General features: G+C 43.2%; 1 protein-coding gene across 1 annotated transcript; it reads left to right on the top strand.

Annotated features, from left to right (window-relative positions):
• Positions 1 to 3,394: 3,394 nt before the first annotated feature.
• Positions 3,395 to 19,303, top strand: LOC147616232 (holliday junction resolvase). Its single transcript, XM_086777243.1, has 7 exons — positions 3,395 to 3,676; positions 3,831 to 3,923; positions 7,624 to 7,764; positions 7,861 to 7,947; positions 15,104 to 15,253; positions 16,321 to 17,900; positions 17,993 to 19,303. Exons 1-7 carry the CDS (start codon positions 3,614 to 3,616, stop codon positions 18,942 to 18,944), a joined length of 3,066 nt encoding a protein of 1,021 aa, XP_086633369.1. The 5' UTR covers positions 3,395 to 3,613; the 3' UTR covers positions 18,945 to 19,303.
• Positions 19,304 to 24,827: the final 5,524 nt, after the last annotated feature.

Genomic DNA, 24,827 nt, shown 5'->3' with positions numbered 1-24,827 from the left:
ACTCTTGAGAAAAGCGACGATCAAGAAGGCCAGAACATACTTGATTCAGGAGAAACAGGCAAGTGCTGCTTTGTCGTGAAGAAATCTACATTCGGCTCAGACAGGAGTCAAGTGGGGACCAATGCAGCATTTTGGTACCTCGCACATTGGGGATTCAGGGGACTCTCGAGCGGGGGCTTGAAGTCCAGGCCACACAGATAGATAAAAATCCAAAAATATGTACAGTTGTAACGGGTTAGACATTGACTTTGCTCATGGCTATAAAGCAAGGTTAAGACCTCCCGCTTTCTTTTCTCTTAGTTATAGGCACTTGTTGGAGAATGTGGAATTTGAAGACATGTTATATATGAAAAGTAATCGGTTTTTCGAGTAGAATAATGCAGATATGTAGTCTGTTTTGTGAAAATCCATAGTTGACCAGTGAGCTATTTGGCATGTGGAATGATTGGTATGGATACAAGGGAAGGTATCAAGGTGCAAGTCCAACTGAGTTGTTGGCAAGGGCCAATTTCTAATAGAGGCCCATATCATTCATATGAGGAGAGTCAGAGATGTATGAAACTTGGTCCTGGTGGGGCTGACAGCACTTCGAATCAAAAGAACAACGGGCTTAGGACCTCACATGATATAACCACCATGGAAGGTGGAGATTTGAAGAAAACGGCAATCTAGATATAGTGGCACATTTTGGACCAGCAGCACCCGACTTCGTGGTTGCGGGATGGAAATGCCACATCAAGATCACTTGTGTGGAAGCAAGACAATAATGTAGAATTAGCCGAACGGTGTGATCCGGGAAGCACATCATTTGAATATACATATTGATATGAACCAATGGGTATGTGGAATTCTAAAATGCATGAATGTATGGGAATTGAGCAAAATCAGCATGTGGAATAGACGGGCAATACAGGTGCCAAGAAGAAACGGTGTGGGAAGCTGAATCAACTTGAATCAGGTCATTGACCGAAATGCAGAGCTGTGAAGCTACAAGGATGCAAATGTACTCCGTTGAAAGTGACATGATGCAAGACCGAAGAAACCTTGGAGGAGAAGGCTTGTAGTTGTGAAGCCGGAGACTAGCATGAGGCAAGTACGAAGAACCCTTGGTGGTGAAGGCTTGTTCTTGTGCAAACGCATGGATGAAGTTTGCATGTGATTGTTGACACCAGCGAACCGTAGCGTGAGAGGCGCAAGGTACTGCTCTTGGTAGAAACGGTGTGTGAATGGAACCTACTGGGTCGATCTAAGGTGGAATCATGAAGCATATGCATATAGATAGCAATGAAGCAACAAAGGGGCCATGTATGCATTAAAGCGACCGATTGGGCCTCCGTCCAGAGCTACCTTGTTATTGAAGCTTCCATATTTACAGCCCGAGTCCCCGACGGTCCCGACCAAGCATGCCATCCTGTACCTCGCGTCCACATGCTCGTGATAGGTATATGTAATCATGGGCAAATTCCATCATCTTGATGCTCAAAAATGAGTTTTTATGTTGTCGGCTATTTTTGTGCCGTCGACTCTGTAGCTGTCATATAGTCTTGCTCAAATTGCCGTTTTTGCCGTTTTTATGATTTCTTCCATCCTGGCATCTCATGCCCCCATGTGGGCTTCCCAATGATCTGTGCTCTGATACCAAGTGTCACGGGCCCCTTAATCGGGGTCCCGGACATCGGGCCACAATGCATCCCATCATGCCAATACGTGATATAGTTTGGCTCCATCAGCCGTTGAGCGCATCATAGCGCGATATAACCTTGTCGGGTCACACCAGTCTCATGTATCCCCGGCCTGCCGGCTCCATGGCCTTGTGGTCTCGGGTCCATCCATCCATCTCGAATCCATGATCCACTCGGCCCGGCCTCATCGGCCTGTTGGCTCGACATGGCTCGCCATCCCGGCGGTTTTGCCGTTTCCACCGTTTTTCCTTCCGTCAGTTCCGTTACCACTTCGGCATGATTGCCGTCAAGGTGGGGAGGGCATCCCCCGAGGCACATGGCACCTAGTAACCCCCACGGCAACCCGGGAGGCCTAATGTGCCTACCCGGTGCGTGAGTGCGTTCTAGTGTACCTAGATATGGGTCCATGTTTCGCTGCTCCTTACACTTCCTCCCCATATAGATGCATGATTTTCGGTGCGGTCAAGCATACCTCGAGAGCACCATGTGAGGCCGGATAGAAATCCCAAAAATCCCACGCCTCACGGGATGCATGTGTGTATGTGCAAATGAGGCCGTTTTGCATAAGTTGAAAGGCTTTGATTTTCATGAATACTCTACAGCTAGCTTAACCACAATCCCCACAGTTCTTGCATTGGCAGCACAAGGGAGATGGCTGTAGTGATGCAGCTTTAAAACTAAAATGTGTAAAAATCTATTTTTAAAAATAAGGGTTATAAAAGTTTTCCTTAATTTTAATCAGTATAAAAATACATATGGAAAAACAAGGCATAAAATTTGTACAAGTCAAAATTCTATGCAACCACTTGGCAACACTTGGTTTTTTAATTAAAATTTTTAGTAGCAAGTTGGAAAAAAAAGCAAGAGTAGTGTTTTTCTCTATCCTTCCATCATGTTCAAGACCTTTGCTGCTTTCTTTGTTCGGATTAATCATATCATCGAATTGATCACAACACATCATTAGGTAAAGCTAGCTTGTTTTTGTGCTCTAGAACAGATATGTGCTCATACTTCTTCTTGAACAGAAGCAAAGTTGCACGCTTATATCTTTGAGTGTAATAGGATGCGTATGGTGATGAAGCTAATGACAAAACCTAATGTGATTTCATCTCCCTTATACACGTGAGACCACAAGCACAACTCTAGTACTATTGCATTCTTAGTTGCCGTGTTTAAGTGTTCTATTTCATGTCCTTTCTATATGAGAGACTACAAGCACAACTACTAACTTCTAGGCATTATAGTAATGTTGAAGTCTTAGTTGTGCTTAAACATTACTAGTTCTGCACTCCCGTGTTATTGTGGCACTGCCCTCACCCCATGCACAGCTTGCCCCACCCTTACACTTCTGCTACGTGGTTAGAGAGAGAAGATACAGTTTTCTCCCACATGGCTACATCTCTCGAAATAGTGTGAGTTATAGTGTAGAGATTATACTATTGTATTCTTACTCACTTAGGCTTGTTCATAAACGGCGGATGGACAATCTGGAAAAGAGGCATGCATATGATGTGGGACACTTGTTGATTCGCGACTCGGCCACGTCTATGAGTGCAGTAGAAAATCGATGGATAATTTGGAAAAGAGGCATGCATGTGGGAGGTAGCATTGATTCGCAACCAGGCCACATCATTGTGATGAGTCAACACCCACAATAGAAACTCTATGAGGCCAACATCTCCACGTTTTTGCAAAAGACAACGCTTTAACCTGTTTGTGGAGTGCCTGGCCTCCTCCCGAGGTGTCCGCCGGCCACATCTGAACTGGCCCTTAACTGGGACACAAAAACTAGCGTGCCCATATGGAAAGAGATATCTTCACATGCGCCAAGTTTCCCGCCATCGATATTTTCTTATGAGCATTCGGTGCACAAGCTCTACGTGTAGCCAAGTCCGAAACCCTAATTCTGCAAGCAAACGCCCTGTTTAGCGATGCCGCAGGCGTCCAGTGATGATACTGTGGCGTCGTGCCTGCAAAAGCTAACGGATTTTGAGGCAAGCTCTCCTCTCTCTCTCTCTCTCTCTCTCACACACACACACACACACACACACACAAAAAGCGAAATCGGGTTTTTTCCGTGCCTTGTCAGGGTTTCTGATATGTTAAAAAACTCAGGGTTCCTAAAGGTTAACAGCTTTTTGTTTGCAGGCTACCGAGGATTGCACTCACCTTCTGGAGTGGCTTGCAGAATACACTCCAATCAACTGCTCAGAGACATTGCAGATTGTTGAGGGTTTGACAGTATCCTTTCCTCACTAAATCACACTAAAAACACTGCAATTAACAGGTACTCGGCTTTCGAAAAATTCAATGCTGTTCCTATAAACCAAACATGCCTACGTTTCAAACGGCTAGAGGTCTTGTTCAAGGGTGGATGTAAAGTATATCGGCATGTTTATTACCATTTTGTCAAGGAGGGAACATAAACACGCGTTCACTGTGACTAATTAACGGGCTGAGGCAAGAACAAGCAATGTGCAAGAGCTAAGCGCAATCAAATCTGATTCCAGGATTGGGACGATGGTTCATGCGGTTATTGGTGGCAATTTCTCATCTCCAATAGCCTGTATAAGTTAGTGTAGACAGGAGTCTGGGTGGGCTATGAGAACTGTGTATTTGACACCGCAGGTGACTACTAAGAATCCTATAGGTAAGGCGTACGCTTGTCCTCAACCAATGGAACGCTTAGAGTTTGAGGCTGGTTTGGTGATAACTGGTCTTGAATGACCTGCTGGGTTATATGCTATGCCTGAACAGTGAATATCCTCTTGGTTGCTGGGTGGAGTACTGAGCAATGGTGGCTTGGTTCCATGCCAAGTCATCCTCTTGCTGTTGGTTCTTCTAGGTCTTCTCAGTGCTGGCATTGAACTGCCTCAGCCTTATGTCGTTTTTTTCTCAATGGCAGTAGTTGCTGGGCCATGTAAGGTTTTGTTTGGCTTGTTTTGCTTGCTAGACTTGCTGTTTGACAGGAACCTCTACTCTTCAGCCATGTGGTGTTCCATTTGTATTCGGGTGTCCACTCTGAATTCCCAGAGGGGGAAAGGTAAGAGCGGGTTGTGAACCTTAGTGTGATTTAGTATTATGGGCATCACCCATGTGAGTGCCACATGGACATGCTTCCTTCTTGTGGCGTCCTTCTAGGCAAGTACTGGGCAGAGTATGGCTCGTTTTGGGCAGTTTTAGCAGCCCAACAGGTGTCTTGGACATGGACCTGTAGTTGGAACACAAGTTGGGCACAATATGAACACAAGGAAAGGCCTTTTTAATGAGTTTTTGGGGTCATAAAAGGCCCAACTGACCTAAATCCATCTTGCTATCACTTCCCTATATAAAGGCAGGTCAAGTGTCATTCTTGGGATTTAGATACAAAGGCTCCCAAGCGAAGACCAGGGGCTAGAGAACCAACATCAAGGCCATCAGCAACGAAGGCGGCTGGATCACCAGGCAAGGGGTGAAGTAGGAAAACCAAGCAGTCCCATGTGCTCGGCGTTAATCAAGGAGGGTTTCCTTATGATGCAAACCCGGCTATGTGTGACTAAAGATTTGAGGAAGAGTGCCATGCTCCACCCTACATGGGGCATAGAGGCATCTTGACTACAACTCAAGCTTTGGAGAGCTATTTTATTGGCCGAGCATGAGAAAGGACATTGAGGAATATCTTCTAGAATGTTTGGTTTGTCAGAAGGTCAAGTTTGATCGACAAAAACCCGTAGGATCATTGGAACTCTTGCCGATTCCCAATGTTCCATGGGAGAGTATTGCTATGGATTTTATCTTTGGATTGCCAAAGTCAGGCTATGGGAATGATGGAATATGGACTATTATAGATAGATTTAGTAAGCAAGCCCATTTTATTCCTGTGAAGAAGACTGACCGACCAAGCATATGGCAAGATTGTTTATCTAGTAGATTTTCAAACATCATGGATTGGCTAAATCCATTGTGGGGGATAGAGATCCTTGGACTACTAGTTTCTTTTGGAGAGCACTTTTCGACAACGTGGAGACAAAGCTGAATTTCTCTTTAGCTTATTATCCTCAAACCGATGGACAAAGTGAGATTGCAAACCTCACTATTTTGGATATGCTAAAGTGTTATGCTCTCAAAGCGAAGAATCAATGGGAGAAGTGTTTGTCTTTGGTTGAGTCTGCTTACAACAACACTTCTTTGGGAGGTAGTCCCGTATATTGTTTCAATAAGCTAACATGGAAGGCATTATGTATCCTCCAATGATCTGGAAGGTCCAATCGATAGCATACATCGTTGATCTTCTCTGTAACCTAAAAAGGTCCATAATTCAACTCAATCATGCATAGTATGGACTAGATACTACGACATCCCCACTAACGTCATCAGTGCCCAATAATGGGTGTAGATCTTGATATCAATATATGCTCCCACACCTAGGAACAAGCTTAGGGTCCTTGTGCTCCTTAGATTTAGACTTTTTGAGTCTTGCTTTCTCGAATCTCAATAAGACCCAATTCCCTTCTTCAAAGGTGACCTTCCTTCTATGCTTATCTCTAGCTTTCTTTTGCCTAGCTTGAGATGTCTCAATAGCCTTCGAACGTGTGCAAAAGTTGTATTCAAGTCTCGAACAAACTCGTTGTCATGGAAGATCTCTTCCTTGGTTCTTAGCATGGGTAACAACAATAGTTTGTCATAGATAATCTCAAAGGGAGCTTTGCCTATTGAGGAATCTCTCTCTCCCTCTCTCTATCTCTATCTCTTGGATACGTGGTTGAATCTATCACGACATGCCCCGTTGGGCTTACAAAGGTGGCCAGCAACACCTTGTGGCAAAGGCGACGCGCAGTACCTAGGGGTAGAATAGGCGACCAGAAGCTGGCAGCCACCTGTAGCGAAGCGATCAGCAGCACCCCATAATAAAAGCGACCAGCAGCCAACAACCAGCAACCAGCAACCAGCAGCAGCCTGTAACCAAGAGTGATCAGCTGGCCAGCAGCGTATGTCAAAAACGACCCATGTACGAAAAGCCGGCCACCAAAGAGAAACGTTGGATTTTCCCCAATCGCCTCCTCCCTTCGAAAACCCCTTTCAGGAGTGCGCCTTCAGCCTGCATGCTCTTGTTGAGTCTTTCCACCAACCTCAAAACTCATGGAGGGTCACCATGTATAATTGAGATGCCCTCTCCACATGCCTTGGACGTTTGAGTGCCCAAGGGGGTGCCCACTGGGTTGGGCCCCGAGCACATCTATTAAATGCCCACTCACTATAAGTGTGAACCTGCAAAGGTTAAAACATTACAAAGAAATTTTAATAAAAATAAACAAGGTTTTTGGCCAAACTTACCACCTGTTCACATGCCACGAAACATGTCAGAATACAAGGCACTCACACGGTTCGCAGGTAGGTGTCCCAGGCCCGTGAACTAGACATTCATAGCAGGCAAACACATGAATACAGATCACGCGAAAACAATGTCATGCATGCGAACGTGTGTGCGTGTGCACTTGATTTATGGACAAATCTCTCGGTCATGGAACATGTATAGCACTGGCATTTCTAGGCACAAGTCTGGCACATCGAAAAGTGTGGAACTGGGACACAAAACACTCGGATCCACACACTGGCCACATTCTAGGCACGAGAAACTGGCTACATTCGGGCATGAGAAACCGGGGAAAACCATATAAATGGCCATGTGATGACAACCACCATCTGACCTTGGCTGGAAAAACGAAAACGATGACAACCACCACCTCACCGGCTCCTCACGCGCGACTGGGTACACCTAACTTTGGCACACCTCCTTTTGCCGGCCAAGCTATCCACCACACCCAACTCCCGCCGGTCCAAAGTTTGGAACACCTCATTGAATTTCAAAGAGCTACTGGTAGAAAAAGGAGTGCAAATTATGAGCAGTTGCATTGTTTTGAAAACCTGGAGCTTGTGCTTGTTCCTGACTACCATCATCCAGAGTTCTTGGGAAAAATATGGAAACTTGGAAGCATTCAATATGGATGCTCGGATTTTCATGTTCAAAGCCGCACGAAGGCAGTTATTGCATTCACAACAAAGCAGCCTTGTTTTTTCCATGCTAGTCACTCTTGCATCAAAGGTATCGTGTTCTATTTTTTGTTATTGATGTTTGAGGACTGGGTCTAGTAAATGGTAGATTTGTTTTGTTTATAATGGGTGGTTCTTGTATTGGCAGATGTTGAGATGGTGTGATGAAGCTCTTTCTCCTCTCAAAGAACAAGAAATGGACCTCCAGCCTGAAGTCACTCCTGGAATTATAAAGGTGTGAGAATAACGGTGCCGGTGAGAGAGAGAATGTTTGCAATCACTCATGAGCGCACGTGCGCGCGCGCACACAAGCACACGTAAATCTCATTCATTCATACATATTAAACATTACACTTAAAATAAAAATAAAAAACCTCAAAACACCCAGAAACCAAATCCCATCTCTCCACCATCTTCGTCATCCCTAGTTAATCTTGCTTCAAGCCGACTTTTTGAAAAGAAACTCCCCTCGAAAGGCAACTGACTACTTATCATACACAAACTCTTCAACTCTTAAATCACTATCACTTTTTCTTCCACTTTGCAAAATCACCAAGAAAATAATATTGGCAGCCATCGTGCTTCATTCTATAGTAATCTAAGCCCATGTACCAGCCTCTTTTAATACTAATATAATCATTATGCTCTCCATATTGACAAGTTGCAGAGCTTAATCGAGACTATCTCAGTACTTGTTAAAATGCTTCCTCAAGCATAGCCAGGCCAGCCGCATTTTCTCCCCTTCTACGCAAACTACCTGTCGGACCTGCACACAGAAAGAGGTTTACTACAGTAATCTTCATATTTTCCAAAATTAAGCATTGTAGTGCTTGGCATTGTAGTGCTTGTTTTACATAATCTTAAGCATAGTTAAGATCATTGTGACGCACCTGCACCCACACATTCTTAGCTTTCCCCCCTCTGGAAGTATATGCTTCACTGGTATGAGAGTAAAGTTGAAGGCATAAGGCTAAAAACGGAAATCCTCCCTCAGGCCGGGATTGGAGCAGTCTTCTACTTCAAACTGCAAGTAACTCTGCGATCTTGAAGGCCCTGAAGATGTGTGACCTCAATTACTGAGTCCCAGGGGTTGATATTTGGTCTTCTCTGCTGTAAAAAGTGTGTCTGAGGGCAGCTCAAAGGATGAAATTTCAGTTGGGGGCTTTTTATAGGAAATTCCATCCCCCAGAGGCTGGTCAGCTTGTCCGTCTGCTCCAGGATCTGCAAAAGAGGGGCTTTAACCCCTACTAGGGGCTGGTTCACATGCCCAGCCCATGGCTGCCTTGCCAGGGCTGCTATGGGCTGCCCACCTTCACCCTCTTCTTACACATTTGATCCTTTGCTGATTTTCCGCTTTTCTACTATCCATACGTTGCTCTGTTTGTTACCAGCTTGCCATTCTGAAAACCCATCACAGGCATGCATCTAACCTACCGTATGCATCTCTAAACCTCACTATCCCTCAAGTCCTGTCTCAAATTAGGGCTCACATAGGGCCGGCACTCTCCTGAACCCCGAATGTAATATTCGCCAGCAGTCATGTTTTATGCCTTCTTGTCTGAGTACGATGCATGTGACACTTTCTGTACTTCAATATTGCAGACAATAAAGGATGCACTGGGAGGCCTCATTAGCACGCTTGGGGGATGCCTTGTCTTGCTGACATTGCTTGATCTCTACATGCTTCTAGGTACACTTTCAAGGACCCAGCACTAAGGGATGGCATTTTTACACCCAAGTGACTCTAGTGGTAATGTATGAGTTTCCTCAGACCCTGGAGCCAAGGAGGCTTCATATTATGTTCTCCCGTGTCATCATTTGGGCATTCTCTGCGCTTTTGGACCTATGGATGAGTTCCGTAGTGTTGGACATGATGCCTAGTTGGCAAGGGACTTATGTCTACGCCAAGGGGTCATGTGGATTGGTGCCTAGATTGGAGGTGACTTGTGTTTAGGCCAAGAGGTCATGTGGACTGTTGGCATGTAGGATGCAGGAAACTTATGTCTATGCCAAGGGCAACAGGGTGGATCTGGTAGAGGCCTGGGAGATGTTGCTTCGTGCCCAGATCCAATACATTTTGTGCATCACATCATATTTGCATGCTTGGCAAATGTTTTCGCATGAAATGTTTTATTGCTTGCATGATTTGTATGTCTAATTTACAGGTTGGGGCTGCCCTCTTGTAAACCGTATACGTGAACTTGTTTTCCGACCAAGCTTGTGGGTTGTAGGTACACACTTCATTAAACTTTGGGCGAAGACTTTATAAACTGGGTTGGACATTTTAATTAATCTAGCTGGCCAAGACCTTTAGGGCAGGTGCCTCTTCATTAATGAGAGTATGGGCACTCCCTATGTGCTCCCCCTCTTCCTCCCCACACTTATGGTATGGCCAAGGGTGAGGTGGCCCAATAGCCGCCACCTTCCAAGAAAATCAAGGCATGACTCTTTCCTAGGGTTGAGCAGGCTTGTGCGCATCACTCCTAGGAAGAAAAAACTGGCCATCGCCATCGGATGAAGCTGTATGTACACCATTTTCCATGCATCCACGTATACAAGATAGACCATTGATATGGAAAGACTTCCAATATTGCATGCATCATCCAAGCATGCACGTCAAGAATACATAATTCATGGAATCATATCAAATCATGTCACATCTTATCACATCATGGCTTATCAATTCACATCTATTACCTTATACTAAGACATAACACACATGAGTCATATGATGTATCATCAGCATGACCTTTAGATATCATGCATGGTGCATTGTCTTCCTCAAAACCATCACACTAATTTACATCATACTTCATCTCTTTTTTTTCCATGTTAATCAGATCCACAACATCTATTTTTCCATCATCATAAATGGATTCTCACATTATCATTCACATGCATGGATTATCTGCATCATTATTTCTATCATTATCATTCACACTTATATAGTTATTCACATGCATGGATTATTTGCATCATTATTTGTATCATTCACAGGAATCCTCATAATCACATACTCATGTTCACACATGGAAACTCATGCTGGAATGGATTTCATTCATTCCATAATGCATTCATCTATTCCTCTATCACCTCATCATAAAAGTATGCATCCATGCATATTCACGCATAAATGCATCCATGCATAAATGCATCATTAAGTCAAAACCACTGCAGCACGATCAATCATTAATCTAAGCCATTGAATTCATAAAACAATCCATAAACATCCATTCATAAAAAAGACAATTTATGTAGGAAGCCTTCTATACAGGCCCTTCTACCTAAACCGAAGACTCTGAGAATTTATGTAGGAAGCCTTCTATACAAGCTCTTCTATAAAACAATCCATAAACATCCATTCATAAAAGAGACAATTTATGTAGGAAGCCTTCTATACAGGCTCTTCTACCTAAACCGAAGACATTGACAGATGCCCGTACACTCGGCTACAAGCCTAATAAATGCCCGGAACATCAATACATCATCATTCAAGAGGGTTACATTGGTGTGCTGGACAAGCATGACTTGACCTGTGCGGGACGTGCAGACATGACTCGGACATTCTTGTGTTGGCACATTGGTTGACATGTCCCAAACCAAGGGCTCACAAGGGACCAGGTGACCAACTACAAGGCTTGCACTTATCTTGTATAGTCATGTCCACGGCATCCAATTGCAGGATGCTCGTGACACCGTACACGATGTCTCTTCACATATCGCTATTTGCTAGTTGTTTCAATTTTTTTCCATGATCTAGTCACTTCCTAAAATGATTGTAACTTATTTTAGTCATATATGCCCTTTGGGTCTTTCATAGACGTTTAATTTAACTTTTTTTTCCTCTTTCTTTCTAGTTACATATAGCCTTCTGTATCCTTTCTTTCACTTGTAGGCTCACATGGGCGGATTTTCAAGGGAGGTGCAATGGGTTATGTTCTTTGTGCTCTGCTAGAATTGATCGTTAAAATAACCATGAAAGGTCCCTTTTATAGACCTTGGCTGACCTGCTTAAAATTTGCTTTATTCATAGTATGAATTTTATTTGCTAATTTACTGATGCCTTGTGTTCTTTGCAAATTCTGTTTGCAAAATCAGATTCCAAGAGACAGCTAGTGAGAGTGTACCCTTGAGAAGAACCAAAAGAAAGAAATTGAGACATTGACTCTAGAGAACGAGAACTTAAAAAATGCTTGCATTTTTAAGCCAGGCACCTCAGTTTCATAGTCAGAAATAATGCTTTTTGAATCAGAAGAAAGATCTTCACTCACGCTCATGTTCATGCTGACTGGATGCACCTACTGGTAGAGCACTGTGGGTGATTCTTGCTCTTGGAGAAGAGTGGGTTGCTTCCTCAACATTTATGTCCCCAATATGACGCAGAACTGCACAAAGTTTTTGGATCCAGGTGCGGTAGGATGGTTTTATTGGGAATAGGAGCATCTTGGATAACACGTTCAATTTTTGGGAGGTGATTGTGGCGCCCAGTCTTGCTAGGAGGACTTGATGGTGCTTGACTTCGAGAAGGCATATGATAGGGTGGATTGGGCCTTTCTGGAAGGTACTACGCTCCAGATGGGCTTTCCAACCATGGGTGTAGGGATGTTAGCGCTCTACTCCTTTTCAGTGCTGCTCCTTGGTTCCCCTTCGCTTCCTGTCCGTGATAGAGGTCGTGTGCAACTTCTTGAGCTCCCAGGATACCGATTTACAGGGCTTGTGTCTTCCCATTGCATGGTGGAGGAGTTCTTGGACTTACTGCGAATGACATTGCACCTTTTTTTTCTGGGGTGGAAGGAAATCTACAGCAATTTGTTTTGCGATTGAGGAGTTTTGCCTTGCTTCAGTGGAAAAGTCAGTTGGCACAAGTCATGTGGCTTCAGGGTGGGCCCATCTCCCACTTTGACTTCGCATCTAGTTGAGGATATTTAGTGGGTTCCCAGAGGCATTCCTATTCACTACCTTAGGTACCAAGTGGGCATTGACATCTCTCTACAGCAGCGGATTGCCTCCATACCTTTGAGCCTTCGGCAGAAGCTGGATCTCCATGCAGCTCTCCATGGTAGGGAGAGCAGTGGTGGCCAAAGTAGGTGCTATTGGCCACCATGTGGTACACCACTCCTCTGTCGGGCCTTCTCTCAGTCTTGCAGCATCAAGGTCCAAAGACTTATACACAATTTCCTTTAAGCAGGAGGAGTCAGTCCCGCACCCCGGGCCAAGGTGCCGTAGAGAGTCATTGTCTGGCCTCCCCACGAAGGGGGTTGGGCATCATTAATTTGGTGGAAAAGAACGGATCTCAGCTGGGCAAATGCATCATCCATGGCTTCCAACAAAGGGGAGAGCTGTGGAAGGACTTCTTACACTCCCAAGGTGCACCAAGTTCCTCTTGGCAAGTTTTGCACTTCTTTTGAGGACAAGTTTACAGCTAGCCTCTTTTGAATCTAGGATATTCTGTAGTCGACCTTCTTTAGTCACTCCTCTTCGTTGATGAGGACTGCCTCCAACAACCTCTGGTATAGAATACCCTCATCATCCTTTTTGGCCATCCCCTAGGGGCCCATGTCCATATTTCTTGGGGCTTTCTAAGCTTTCGGCATGGCACAGCTGGTGGGCCCTTGGATTCACTCCAGGCCGCTGCCTCCCTTTGCGTAGGTAGAGAGACTTGCAAGATTGAGGGATGGAGGGGATCTTATCTGTTACATCCAATGTACCCGTTTCCCCGGCGTGGCAGACCCCTCTTGCTTCCCCCCCACTTCCCGTCCTCGGACATTTACATCCTTCTAAATGAATGTGGGGAATCTATGTTTCAAACTAGCTACTGACTCCCAAGTTGAGTCCTCCTCAGTCCCATATTTCCACTCAATCTTATATTGAGGGATCAACTTATTCTTAAGCTTCCTCTCGGCCGTGAAATCAATGATGAGCTCCAGCTAATGTGGAACAAAGGACAAGTCCTCAACATCAACAAGTTTCTGATGTGACACTGTTATCCTCGCTGCCTAGTTTCTCCTCGAGTCTACTCACATGGAAAATTGGGTGAACTTGTACATTCGGAGGCAATTCTAGTTTATAAGCAACCTACTAATCTTTTTATTCAGAATCTTGTAAGGTCTACAGGACCTAGGGGATAATTTCGCAACCTTCCCCGTCCACGAAGTCTCAAAACTCTTCGGCACTCTCAAATACACACGCATTTCCTCGGAAAACTCCCTTAATAAACGCTTACTACTAGCATAAAATTGTGCCCTATCTTGAGCATTCATGATAGCATCTCTAGCACAAACTAGCATTCCCTGCATGTCAACTAAGAAATCTTTAGCCGCATTAATCTGAATGTCCTAAGTCCTAAGGTCACTAGGTATCTAGGCTGATATCCATTCATAATTATAAATAGATTGTAACCAATATCATTGTTGTAGGCAAACTCGACCATAGGGATGTTCCTCTCTCAGTATGATGGTCGCTTGGCGATGTATGCACGAAGCATTTTCTCCAATATCTGATTCATCCTCTTAGTTTCCCAATCAGATTGAGGATGTCCGAGGAACCCATACTCAGTGTAGTTTCCAATTTCTAGAAAACTAACTACGAGAAGTGTCGAGAAAACTTGGAGTCCTTGTCACTGACTATGTCTCAAGGTAAACCATACAATCTGAAAAGCTGGTCGATAAATTGCTGTGCCAATTTAGGAGGAGAACTGCCTGCAGGAACGATTCGTGAAGCGAAGAAAGTGTGCACCCAAGGACCATGCCACGAGGTCTGCCATCTCGATAACAACGCGAAGGATGGTCCAAAAGCCTTTCCTGTGGAAGCCTGTTGGCATGGGTTTCGCGCATTCGCCTTGGCTTTGGCAAAAGGCCATGGTTCGCCGGTACGGTCCTGTGTAGCCATTTTTACCCGGGAACAAGCCGACCAACTCGATTGGCACGGGAGGGCTATACCTTCACAAGTGACCTAGTCAGCAACAATCTAGTCATCTTGCGACAACTACCCAAACGAAATCATGTCCTCTGTTGGTCCGAGGCAATCCCACTATAAAGTCCAAGGAAACACTGTGCAAACCTGCACAAAATCCTAGTGAAGGCCTCAGCAATCCAATCCTTAATGGCTCAGATTGAGGACATATTCTCTAGGTGATGAGGGTTCCTTGACTGAAGGATAGATTGGAATTTGAAACCAAGCTTGTATTTAATGATTGACATGCCAGCCAAGAGCCAGCATGTCAGGATAAATGAGGTTCAACCCAGCATTTGTAAGTGCGGGTGGTGTTTTCATGGGAATTTCCTTTCTGTTTCTAACATAGAACCCATGTTTACAGAACTGTTTGGTGCTTTAAGTTCTCAGCATAATTCTTGGAGGTGACATCTGGGTGGCTTGTACTGATCTTTTTTCAGGTGTTGCTGGAGGCCTTAAAGTTCACTAATGCTATATATACAAATTTAGAGGAATGCTCGTTTTTGACAGATAAAGATTTTATAGGTGGGGTTGAAACATACACTTGCCAGTTTCTGGATGCTCTCAAGTCTTCTTGCCTTCATGTTCAGGTAATGTCGGTCTTACCCCAGTGGCCCATACAGGCCAAAAACGATAATTTTTGAAAATCGTGAATGCTTGTAAGGCTGCAGTTTAATCCTTGTTTTGGCTTCATGAGCTCAAAGTGTTGCTCAGTAGCGGATTGTTTGGGGTAAGCCCTGTGCACTGTGGTTGAGGTCATCCCACCTTAGGCTAGGTGCTGAATAATCGTGATGTGATCACAACTGTGATGGGGTTAAAGAGGACACTGTCAAAAAATTGTTTCTTGAAATACATGCCAAGTGAGAGGCAACACTCACAGTGAATTTGTTTTTTCTCTGGGCACGATGAGACACATCAATGAGGTGCTGGCTTCATAGAGCCTACTAAGAGAAATTAGGACCGCCACCCATGGAAACTGTCTGCCTTTGAGACAAAACTTATCCTTGTGCCTATGTGCGGATCTCATTCTGCAGAGTTGTGATCGACGGCCTATTTGCAAAATGGAAGATGGACTTGTTTTTATCCATAAGCCAATTGTAACATGCTTGACTCTGATATCTTCTTTGGCGTTGTAACTCTTCTCAATGTTGTAGAGCTTTATCTAGTTTCTTCTCTCGATTTCTTTCAGAGAAAAAGGTTACAACAAGAAGATTACCACAAAACCACAGCAGCAAGACCAACTTCTTCATATAACCGAGCAAGTTGTGGGCTTCTTCCTACTGGTCCTCAGTTCACTTGAGGACCCTTGGGAGGCCCTTTGGGACTAAGATTTTGGTAGAAAATGTGGTGCTAGGCTTATTCCTGAGCCCTTTGGGAGGACCCTTAAATTTCTTCAGGTAGGACACACGAGGAGATGGCTTGAGAAAGCAGGTAAATGAGGGTGAATGCTCCAGTGGTGGAAAGAAGGGCTCAGTGAGAGGGTTGCTTCTATTTACCACCAAAGGTATCTTAATCAAGGTAACCTCCTTGCGGAAGGATGTGATCTCCATGGGTGTAGCAATAAGGGTGCACCTTGATCCGTTTTTTTCCCCGAAACATCTTAGATTGTCTTCTTTTTCTTCTCCCATACTGACACTTCTTTTGTTGATCAATGCAGAAAAATCAGCTATATGACGAATTTCAGAGGACTGCACAGGAGCTTTTGAGTGTAGCCCTCAAGGTTTTGTTGAAGTTACGTGCATCATTTATCTCTGCTTGTGAGGGAAAAAGTTTTGAGCTTCTAGATGGTGCTACTCTGGAACGTGCCCATGTTGTATGCTATGGAGTAAGTGTATTCATGGATCTTGGGCAATTTGCTGCAGCAAATGGGAGAGATTGGGTTGGATTGTTAAACATAGCATGGAAAGGGGTCACTGCACTGCTACAGACCACGATTGGAAGAGAAGCATTGTCCAACTTAATAGACATTCCTCACATCATTACAGCAGTGATTGGCTGCACGGTCGACTCTCTGAAAAATGCAGCCGATGCTTGGAAGGTGTTACTGGATGAAAAAGATGGCCTTACAACAAAGGCAGTTGAGTTGAAGCGACTTTGCATTCCAATCAAATTTTTTCTAATTAATGCAATACGCATCACTTCCAACTACCCGTGTCAGGCAGTTGATGCTTTCAGAGATGTAGCTGCGTGTGGGTTGAAAGTTGCAGCTCTTAGGCATGAATTGAGTAAACATGCTTTGCTGAGGTTTGCAGCAGAGGCTATTGTGGAGACTGTGGAACCAAGTTTGTTCATCCTTCTCCATACTTTGTTAAATTCATCAAAGTTAGAGTTTTCCTTCAAGCTACAGTTACTGGAGCACTTGATTGGAATCGAAAATGAGAACATGTCTACTTCAATAGCTGGGTATGCATGGGAAAGTGATGAAGTCAAGGGGGCTATTTCGGCAATATTTTCTGGCCAAGAAGCATCTTTGCAGTTTGGCAGGCTCTCCATATTCTTGGGCCTTCTGCAATCATGTCGGGAATGCGGAGAGGACATATCTCTTGAGCTGGCTAAGAGGCTTGATTTCTCCTTACAGATGATTTCGGATGCTAAAATATATGTAGAAGTGTTCCAATTGCAAGTCTCTGCAACACGGTCCTCAACTAAAGCAACATGGCAGTGTCTTTACATAATGATTTTGAAGGCATTACAGGTCTTCTTTGTAGCCCTCACTGGTACAGAGGCTTGGGCTGAAGTTGAAGAGTTCCTTTTCAGGAACACACTCCATCCTCACGCACTTTGCCGTGAACTGATCTTGGAAGTATGGTGTTTCATTGCACGGCATTGTGAAGTAGACATGATTGAAGACCATGTTCAGTATCTTCTACTAATGCTAAGCGATCTTGTGAACTCTCCAAACACAGCTGGTTTAGATTGGCCTATAAGAACACTTGGCAGGCTGATATGCTCACTTATCAAAGCTTCCCCAGATACCTTAGCTACAAAGGTATACCAGCTGGCCCTGGGCAGGGACCCCTTTGCTTCTCCTTCAACATCCATAGTTGCAGCAGCACTGATGAGGGAGCATTTTCCAATCAGCACCTTGCCAGAGGACCTCAAAAGGCTTCTCATTTTGTCTTTAAAGAAAACACTCTCAGAAATGTGGAGTCAAGTTACTAAGGATCCGAAAGAAGGAACTGAGCATATGCTCATTGAGGAAACCCTGTGCTGCCTCTTGGAGCTTCTGATTCAGGAGTAGAATTCTGATCCTATCTATTATGTCTCATGTTGTCGCTTTTGCAACATGACTGCAGAATCTGATACTTCTGTAATCCTCTGGCATGCAGGACTCACGAAGAATTTATTCAACAAGAAGAACTACATGGGCTGAAGAAGATGACCATTGATCTCTTACAAGTGTCCCAAAAAACCCCTAACAAGAAAGATTACAGTAGTATCAGGAGTCAGTCCCTGAAAATTGTATCTAGACTTTGGCAGACGATGCAGCCAAGTGAGATCAAGAGTGCTGTTGTTGTATTGCATGATTTGGTGAAAAATGGGCTCTGTGAAGATGACCTGAGGCAAATAAAGCCTGTACTTGCAGAAACTCTTGCAGGATTGGGTGAAGTTTCCTTATCAGAAGATGAAGCAGATCCGGCTAGCTGTGCATTGTGGGGACTATACCATGTGATTTTGAGGGAGCGGCATTGGGCACTTGCTCACTTGGCTCTTGCGTCTTTTGGCTATTTTGCAGCGCACACATCTTGGAATGAGTTGTGGCGATTCGTGCCACCTGATGCTGCTCTTGCATTCGATGCAAGGACAGGAAAATTGGCCGATGAAGACTCCTTTATGTCTTCTCTTCGGTGTTTTCTGGAGAAAGAGGTCGCTTGCACCACACTGATAAGAAGTAGAAAGGACTTCAAAGTGCTGCAGCAGGAGGGTGAACTGCAAGAGATGGCCTTGCTGAAATTCATGCATGCACAGGTCAAACTGCATGACCCAGAACCTCAAGAACTATTGGACCAAGGCCACATGGACGTGGACCCAGATGCACACATGGATTCCGCTGAGAGTCCATTACCTCCGGAAATCGACCAAGCCATGAAGATGCTGCAGGAAGGATTGTCTTTGCTGAAGGAAAAGTTACCAGTATGGCTCGAAGGGTCAGGACACAGTCTGGAACAGCAACATCAAATGGATGATCGACTATCGTTACTAGCAGATGTGATTGCACAGTTGGATGTGATTCAATACAATCCAAGCAGGCCATTCCTTGATGCCGAAGGTGCAGGCTGATGTCAAACAAGGGGTGGGATTTGATCCGAACAGCTCATTGCCACATTCAATATACCAGGAGGCTTGGCACTATATGTTCATGTATAACATATCTAAAGAGAGCAAATCATGGACCTATTTAGAAGGTCTGTAAAAAATAAAATAAAAAATCCAGACCATGAGAGACTAATTGAACCATTTTGGCATATGTGGGCTAACCAGCATTCCTCTTCGTTCTTGAATCAGCTGTTCTTAAGGAGCTCGTTACCCATTAGAAACTTGTGCAAAGTATTGGTTTTTGGGCTTGTACTTATGCCACTTCAATGTACCTCCAACCGACCAATTACGAGCGCTAATAAACTCCAATGTGCCTCGAGAAACCTTGCCCTTTACCATCTAAATTTGCTTTACTTCCTCTCTTTTTTTCCTTCTTTTTTTCCAGGAAGGATTGAGATCTTAAACCAAAAGGCAGAGAGATCTCAACCAATAGGGGGCACCATGCTGCCATAAAAGCCCCATACGAGTGGAGGAGATAACTCAAAAGTCACTTTCCATTTTGAAGTAGCCTCTTGTGATGTTCAATATCAACCTCTTGCATATATTTTCAATTGGCTAAACTGGCCACACCTTTTCTCTTCACATTAATGGAAATTTTAACGTTGATGTAAAACTCAATATCATTGGGTATGATTGATTGCATCTCTTTAGATAGGCCAAATACTTAAGGGTGAGGTATGTCTCGAGTTAGGCAACTCATTCTCAAGAAGAAAATTAATAAATTTTAATCAAAATGTTCTTGTAACTTGTATGATTTTAACGAATTAAGGTCATTTTGGTTTACTCAGTTTATTTTAAGCGATGAAGTTCTAGATAAACGCTTCTCTCCTCCACATGCTCCATTGATGTGTCACTCATTGTGGTTACTCTACATACACGATGGGCCACTCTCTCACATATATGAAGCAAGGAACAAGAGGCGTAATACACAATCCACTCCACTCTCAAGGTCACACTCTCTCTCATACACGAGTTAGCCAAGAGCATTTTAATTATGCATAAGAGTTGTTTCCATACAAACATAAATATATATCATGCCACCATGTTTACACTTGGTTGGCCAAAACTTAAAAAAGGCTAAATAAATGACATTGTCTCTATAACATTAACCTTTACATGGACAAGAGATATTACTCTTGGCTATTTTTTCTAGCTCTATATTATAATACATCAAAATGTGTTAAAATCCAATAAGGTGTTAATATCCCCCCCTTCTTAACGTGTATCATATCCTCAAAAGCTCATATTCTGGGCAAACAATGTGGGTAGACACAACATTCATTGTAATTCATACTTGGATATCGTTTAGGTTGTGGTTGAGAGAAATTGAGAGTACGTTTGCAATAACTTTACAAATTCACCTTCTTCCAAGATGTGATCAAGGTGAGTGCCAATGGTTTATAAATTTGTTAGAGGGTTAGTGGTCAAATTAAAAGGAAGAGGTGTGCTATGATAGTGGTGATTTTGTGCGGGTTGGTGTGGTCAAATTAAAAGGAAGAGGCGTGCTTTGATAGTGGGGATTTTGTGTGTGTTTTTTTATGTTAGTAAGTGTAGGGGCGAGGGTTTAGTTGATGGCAAAGTTTCTTTGGAGTTTGGCCTTTTGTTTCATCTTCAAGAGTGGGAAGCTCTACACTTTTAGTTGATGGTGAAGTTTGTTTTGCCTTTGCCTTTTGTTTTCATCTTTGAGAGTGGTTAGCTCTAAATTTTCAAGGAAATGTTTAACATCCTTAAGTAATGTTTCTTTCTCATTACCATTAAGGTATACAACATATGATGTGTCAAAAGAGCATGTCTTCCTTGTTGTGAGATTGGCATGTAGTTGCAAATGGATATTGTGATATAGTAGAATGATACCCCTTGGATAAAATAATCTGCTATTGTAGTTAACTAAATGTTTTCGTGTAGCCCTTGCTTTTTTCCACCCTTCAAATTGGTTACCCTTGATTTAATGTAATTTTTGGTAAAATTATGCTGATAAATTTGTGGTAATCATCATTTTGCATTTAACCCTTGGTCAATGCCTGCAAATCACACTCAAATTCAAGATTATTCATAGCCAGAGTTGCATTTGGGAATGTGCATAAGAATGAATGCTATATGCATTATGTATTGGGCATATTACATCAGTGTAAAAATGGGATCGGACACTGCCCTTGTCCAGAATAAGGCAAGAGGTAAGACCTCCCACATAGATTTGGGTTTGCATTGCATAATGACACAAGATAAACATCAAAAGCCCAAAAGAACTGTCAACAAAACATTTAAACATGTTGCTCACATGGAGCAAGAACTGACGGACAAGCTCATGGCCCCAACCATGAAAGAAGAAGAACCTCTCTTTCCAAGAGGAAGATCCACACCAAGAAGAAAAGCTAAAGGAAGCATTGAAGGAAGACATGGACGCGTGAAGAGAAGCTGCCACAACAAGAAGACTGAAAGAAGAGGAAGACACGGACGCGTGAAGAGAAGCTACCCACGATAAGAAGACTGAAGACAAGAGAAGATGTGAGGCTCCAAAGAGTGAGGAGCCATGTGAAAATCAGAGAGAGAGAGAGAGAGAGAGAGAGAGAGAGAGAGAGAGAGAGAGAGAGAGAGAGAGAGAGAGAGAGAGAGAGAGAGAGAGAGAGAAACCCCACAACCCAATGTAACCTGCCCCAACAGAGTAAAACCACCTCTGAGCCACCGGATGATGTAGGCCATGTGGTAGATGTATGTGTGAGCACTTTAGTCAAGTTCACGGGCACTTATAGTAGCCTTGGACACATAGAGAGAGAGAGAGTGTCAAGGACTATGAGTTTAGGGACTTGAGGCACTGGTCGCGGACTATCAAGTAAGAAGGAAACTTGGTATAGGGTCCAGGTGTGCTAGGATTGTTCACTTGAGGGGAGGTGTGCTAGGCACTGGTCGCGGACTATCAAGTAAGAGGGAAACTTGGTATAGGGTCCAGGTGTGCTAGAAGTATTCACTTGAGTGGAGGTGTTGAAATATACAAGTGAATTGCAAGAACAAGCCCTTGGCTAGAGGCTGTAAAAGAGAATTTGTAAATGTGAGAGAACCTGTGAAAAGGTGAGAAGAATCTATTGGGAGAGAATAAAGGGTAGCATGAGGAGATTTAGGAGGTGTGGAGATATTCTGGGAGAGGTGGAGAGAATCAAGCAAAAGAGATGGAGTGAATCAAGGAGAAATTAGTGGGATTAGATGCTTGGATGTAAACTCTATAAATTGAGGCATTGGCCTAATGATAACTTGTTGGTTTTTGATTATCCATGCTACATTAAGCTATCAATTAATTGCTCACTAATCATATCTTAATTATCATCTAATCTCTTTGTTAATGATGTTGATTCTAGCATTTGATCCACCATAGCTCATCACATTGCTGTAATTTTAACAAGTTCTTCCAAAACCAAACCCGAAAAAACTTCCCTCTCCCGGAAAGCACGGGCAATTCCTTCGATATTTTTACTCTAACGTAGTCAAGAGCCTTAACTAACTGAACTGATTTGACCGAACCTGTAAGTCCCATAGTCAAATCAAGGAAAAGACTTGCACTTGGATCATAGAGACCAACACTTTTTTCCTCATTGAGAGGCATAGCCATTGTTTCTTTTCCATAGAACAATTTTTATGCGGGATTTACTTCATCTATCGTACCATAACAGAATTGAGTCTCTGTTTAGGGATCCATCAGTCCAGCCTAACCCCGTCCAGTCCCATGGGTTAGCCAAATGCCCAACCACTGTAGTGATGGGATCCATTTAAGAATTTGGTTAGGTTTTGTCTCGGTACCAGGGAAAAGAGTTCCAGGTCCCCTAGCCAAATATTCATGCAAACTTAAAACTAGTCGCACCACTTACATACCCAATATGAAATTACTTTTTTCACAGATTCATCTGTCTTTAAAACAATCTTTTAATGAAACTATAGTATCACTCATCATAATCCTCCAAAATATTCGGTTGAATCCTAATTTTCAATTTTTCCTTCATCGGTGTACCTATGGCATCATTGGCAACCAGATCGCTCACCACCTATCCACTCAAGGGCCTTTTCGAAAGTTCCTAGCTCATAGTACCCGAAAATATATTCACTTATAGAAATCAAAATGGAATCTCCGTTGAAGATCAATAAGATCAACCTGTAGATCCATATAAAAGAGCCATGGACTCATTCGTTGAGGACCAGCAAGGTCAATCAACTAGATCCATGCCCGAATTCAGAAAACAACTCTTACTCCTTGATCCAAATATCTTCCCCGATGCACGTGTGGGTATCTTTGGCAACCCAGAGCCCGAGCACTATATGGTTAGCACCCTCTAGGATCCTTCGTAGGTCACCTAGTGCTTCACTCATAGGCCGCTTCCTTGGTCCCTCATCCATCGTACCGGAAGCTCACCATTTAAATCGAACCGAGGCTGGTCAACAAGACCTCTACCGACCTTGCTACGCAAGACGTCCTCCATTGACTCTCCGTCAGCTGTTGCAACGTTATCAGTTAGGTCTCCACGACCTCATTCACAAGGCGGTCAAAATGCTTTCCCAACATTCTTGACATAAAACAGTCATTTAAAAATAGGTCATAAATACAGTTTCTATAACGAACTCCACATTGTTCCACATCAATCCACATTATTTAATCCACATCCATTTCATATGTATTCCCATTCTCATCCAATCATATCATTTTCATCTCATCACATCTTTCCTCATTTATCCTCATCAGATCTCATCCACTCGCATCTACCCATATCCACATCACATTCATTCACATCTCATCCATTCACATCACATCACATTCATTCACATCTATCCCGTTTCACATCATATATCATCCATTCACATCTATCCCAATTTACATCACATATCATCCATTCACATCTATCCCAATTTACATCACATCTCATTCATTCACATCCCGATTTACATCACATCACATCTCATCCATTCACATCACATCACATCACATCTCATCCATTCACATCCCATATCATTCATTCACATCCCGATTCACATGACATCACATCTCATTCATTCATATCACCATCCCATCACATACATTCTATCCACATAACATCATATCACATCTATCCACATCATATCTCATTCATACACATCTCATCTCATTCATCCACATCCATCCAATCGTTCACATGTATGACTACCCACATCTATCCATACATTCATATCTATCACTTCACATCCACATATATTCATGTCACATCACATCTCTTTACATCACATCCATCCTTTCACATACACATCCACATCCATTCTTTCACATACACATCCAAATCCATTCTTCACATACATATCCACATCCATTCTTCACATACATATCCACATCCATTCTTCACATACACATTCACATCCATTTTCATCACATATACATCCACATCCATTTTCATCACATACACATCCACATCCTTTCTTCACATACACATTCACATTTTTCCTTACATACACATCCACATACATTCTTCACGTACACATTCACATCCATTTTCATTACATACACATCCACATCCTTTCTTCACATCCATTTTCATCACATACACATCTACATCCATTCTTCACATACACATTCACATCCATTTTCATCACATACACATCCACATCTATTTTCATCACATACACATCCACATCCATTCTTCACATACACATTCACATCTATTCTTCACATATACATTCACATCCATCACATACACAGCTACATCCTTTCTTCACATACACATTCACATCCATTTTCATCACATATCATCTATTCACATCCCATATCATTCATTTACATCCCGATTCACATGACATCACATTCACATCCATTTTCATCACATATCATCTATTCACATC

The sequence above is a fragment of the Cibotium barometz genome, chromosome 38 (genome assembly GCF_041138505.1).
Source record: "Cibotium barometz isolate CiBa-2024 chromosome 38, ASM4113850v1, whole genome shotgun sequence".
Taxonomy (NCBI): domain Eukaryota; kingdom Viridiplantae; phylum Streptophyta; class Polypodiopsida; order Cyatheales; family Cibotiaceae; genus Cibotium; species Cibotium barometz.
The sequence above is the reverse complement of the archived record's forward strand: the minus strand, read 5'-3'. Positions and strand labels throughout refer to the sequence as shown.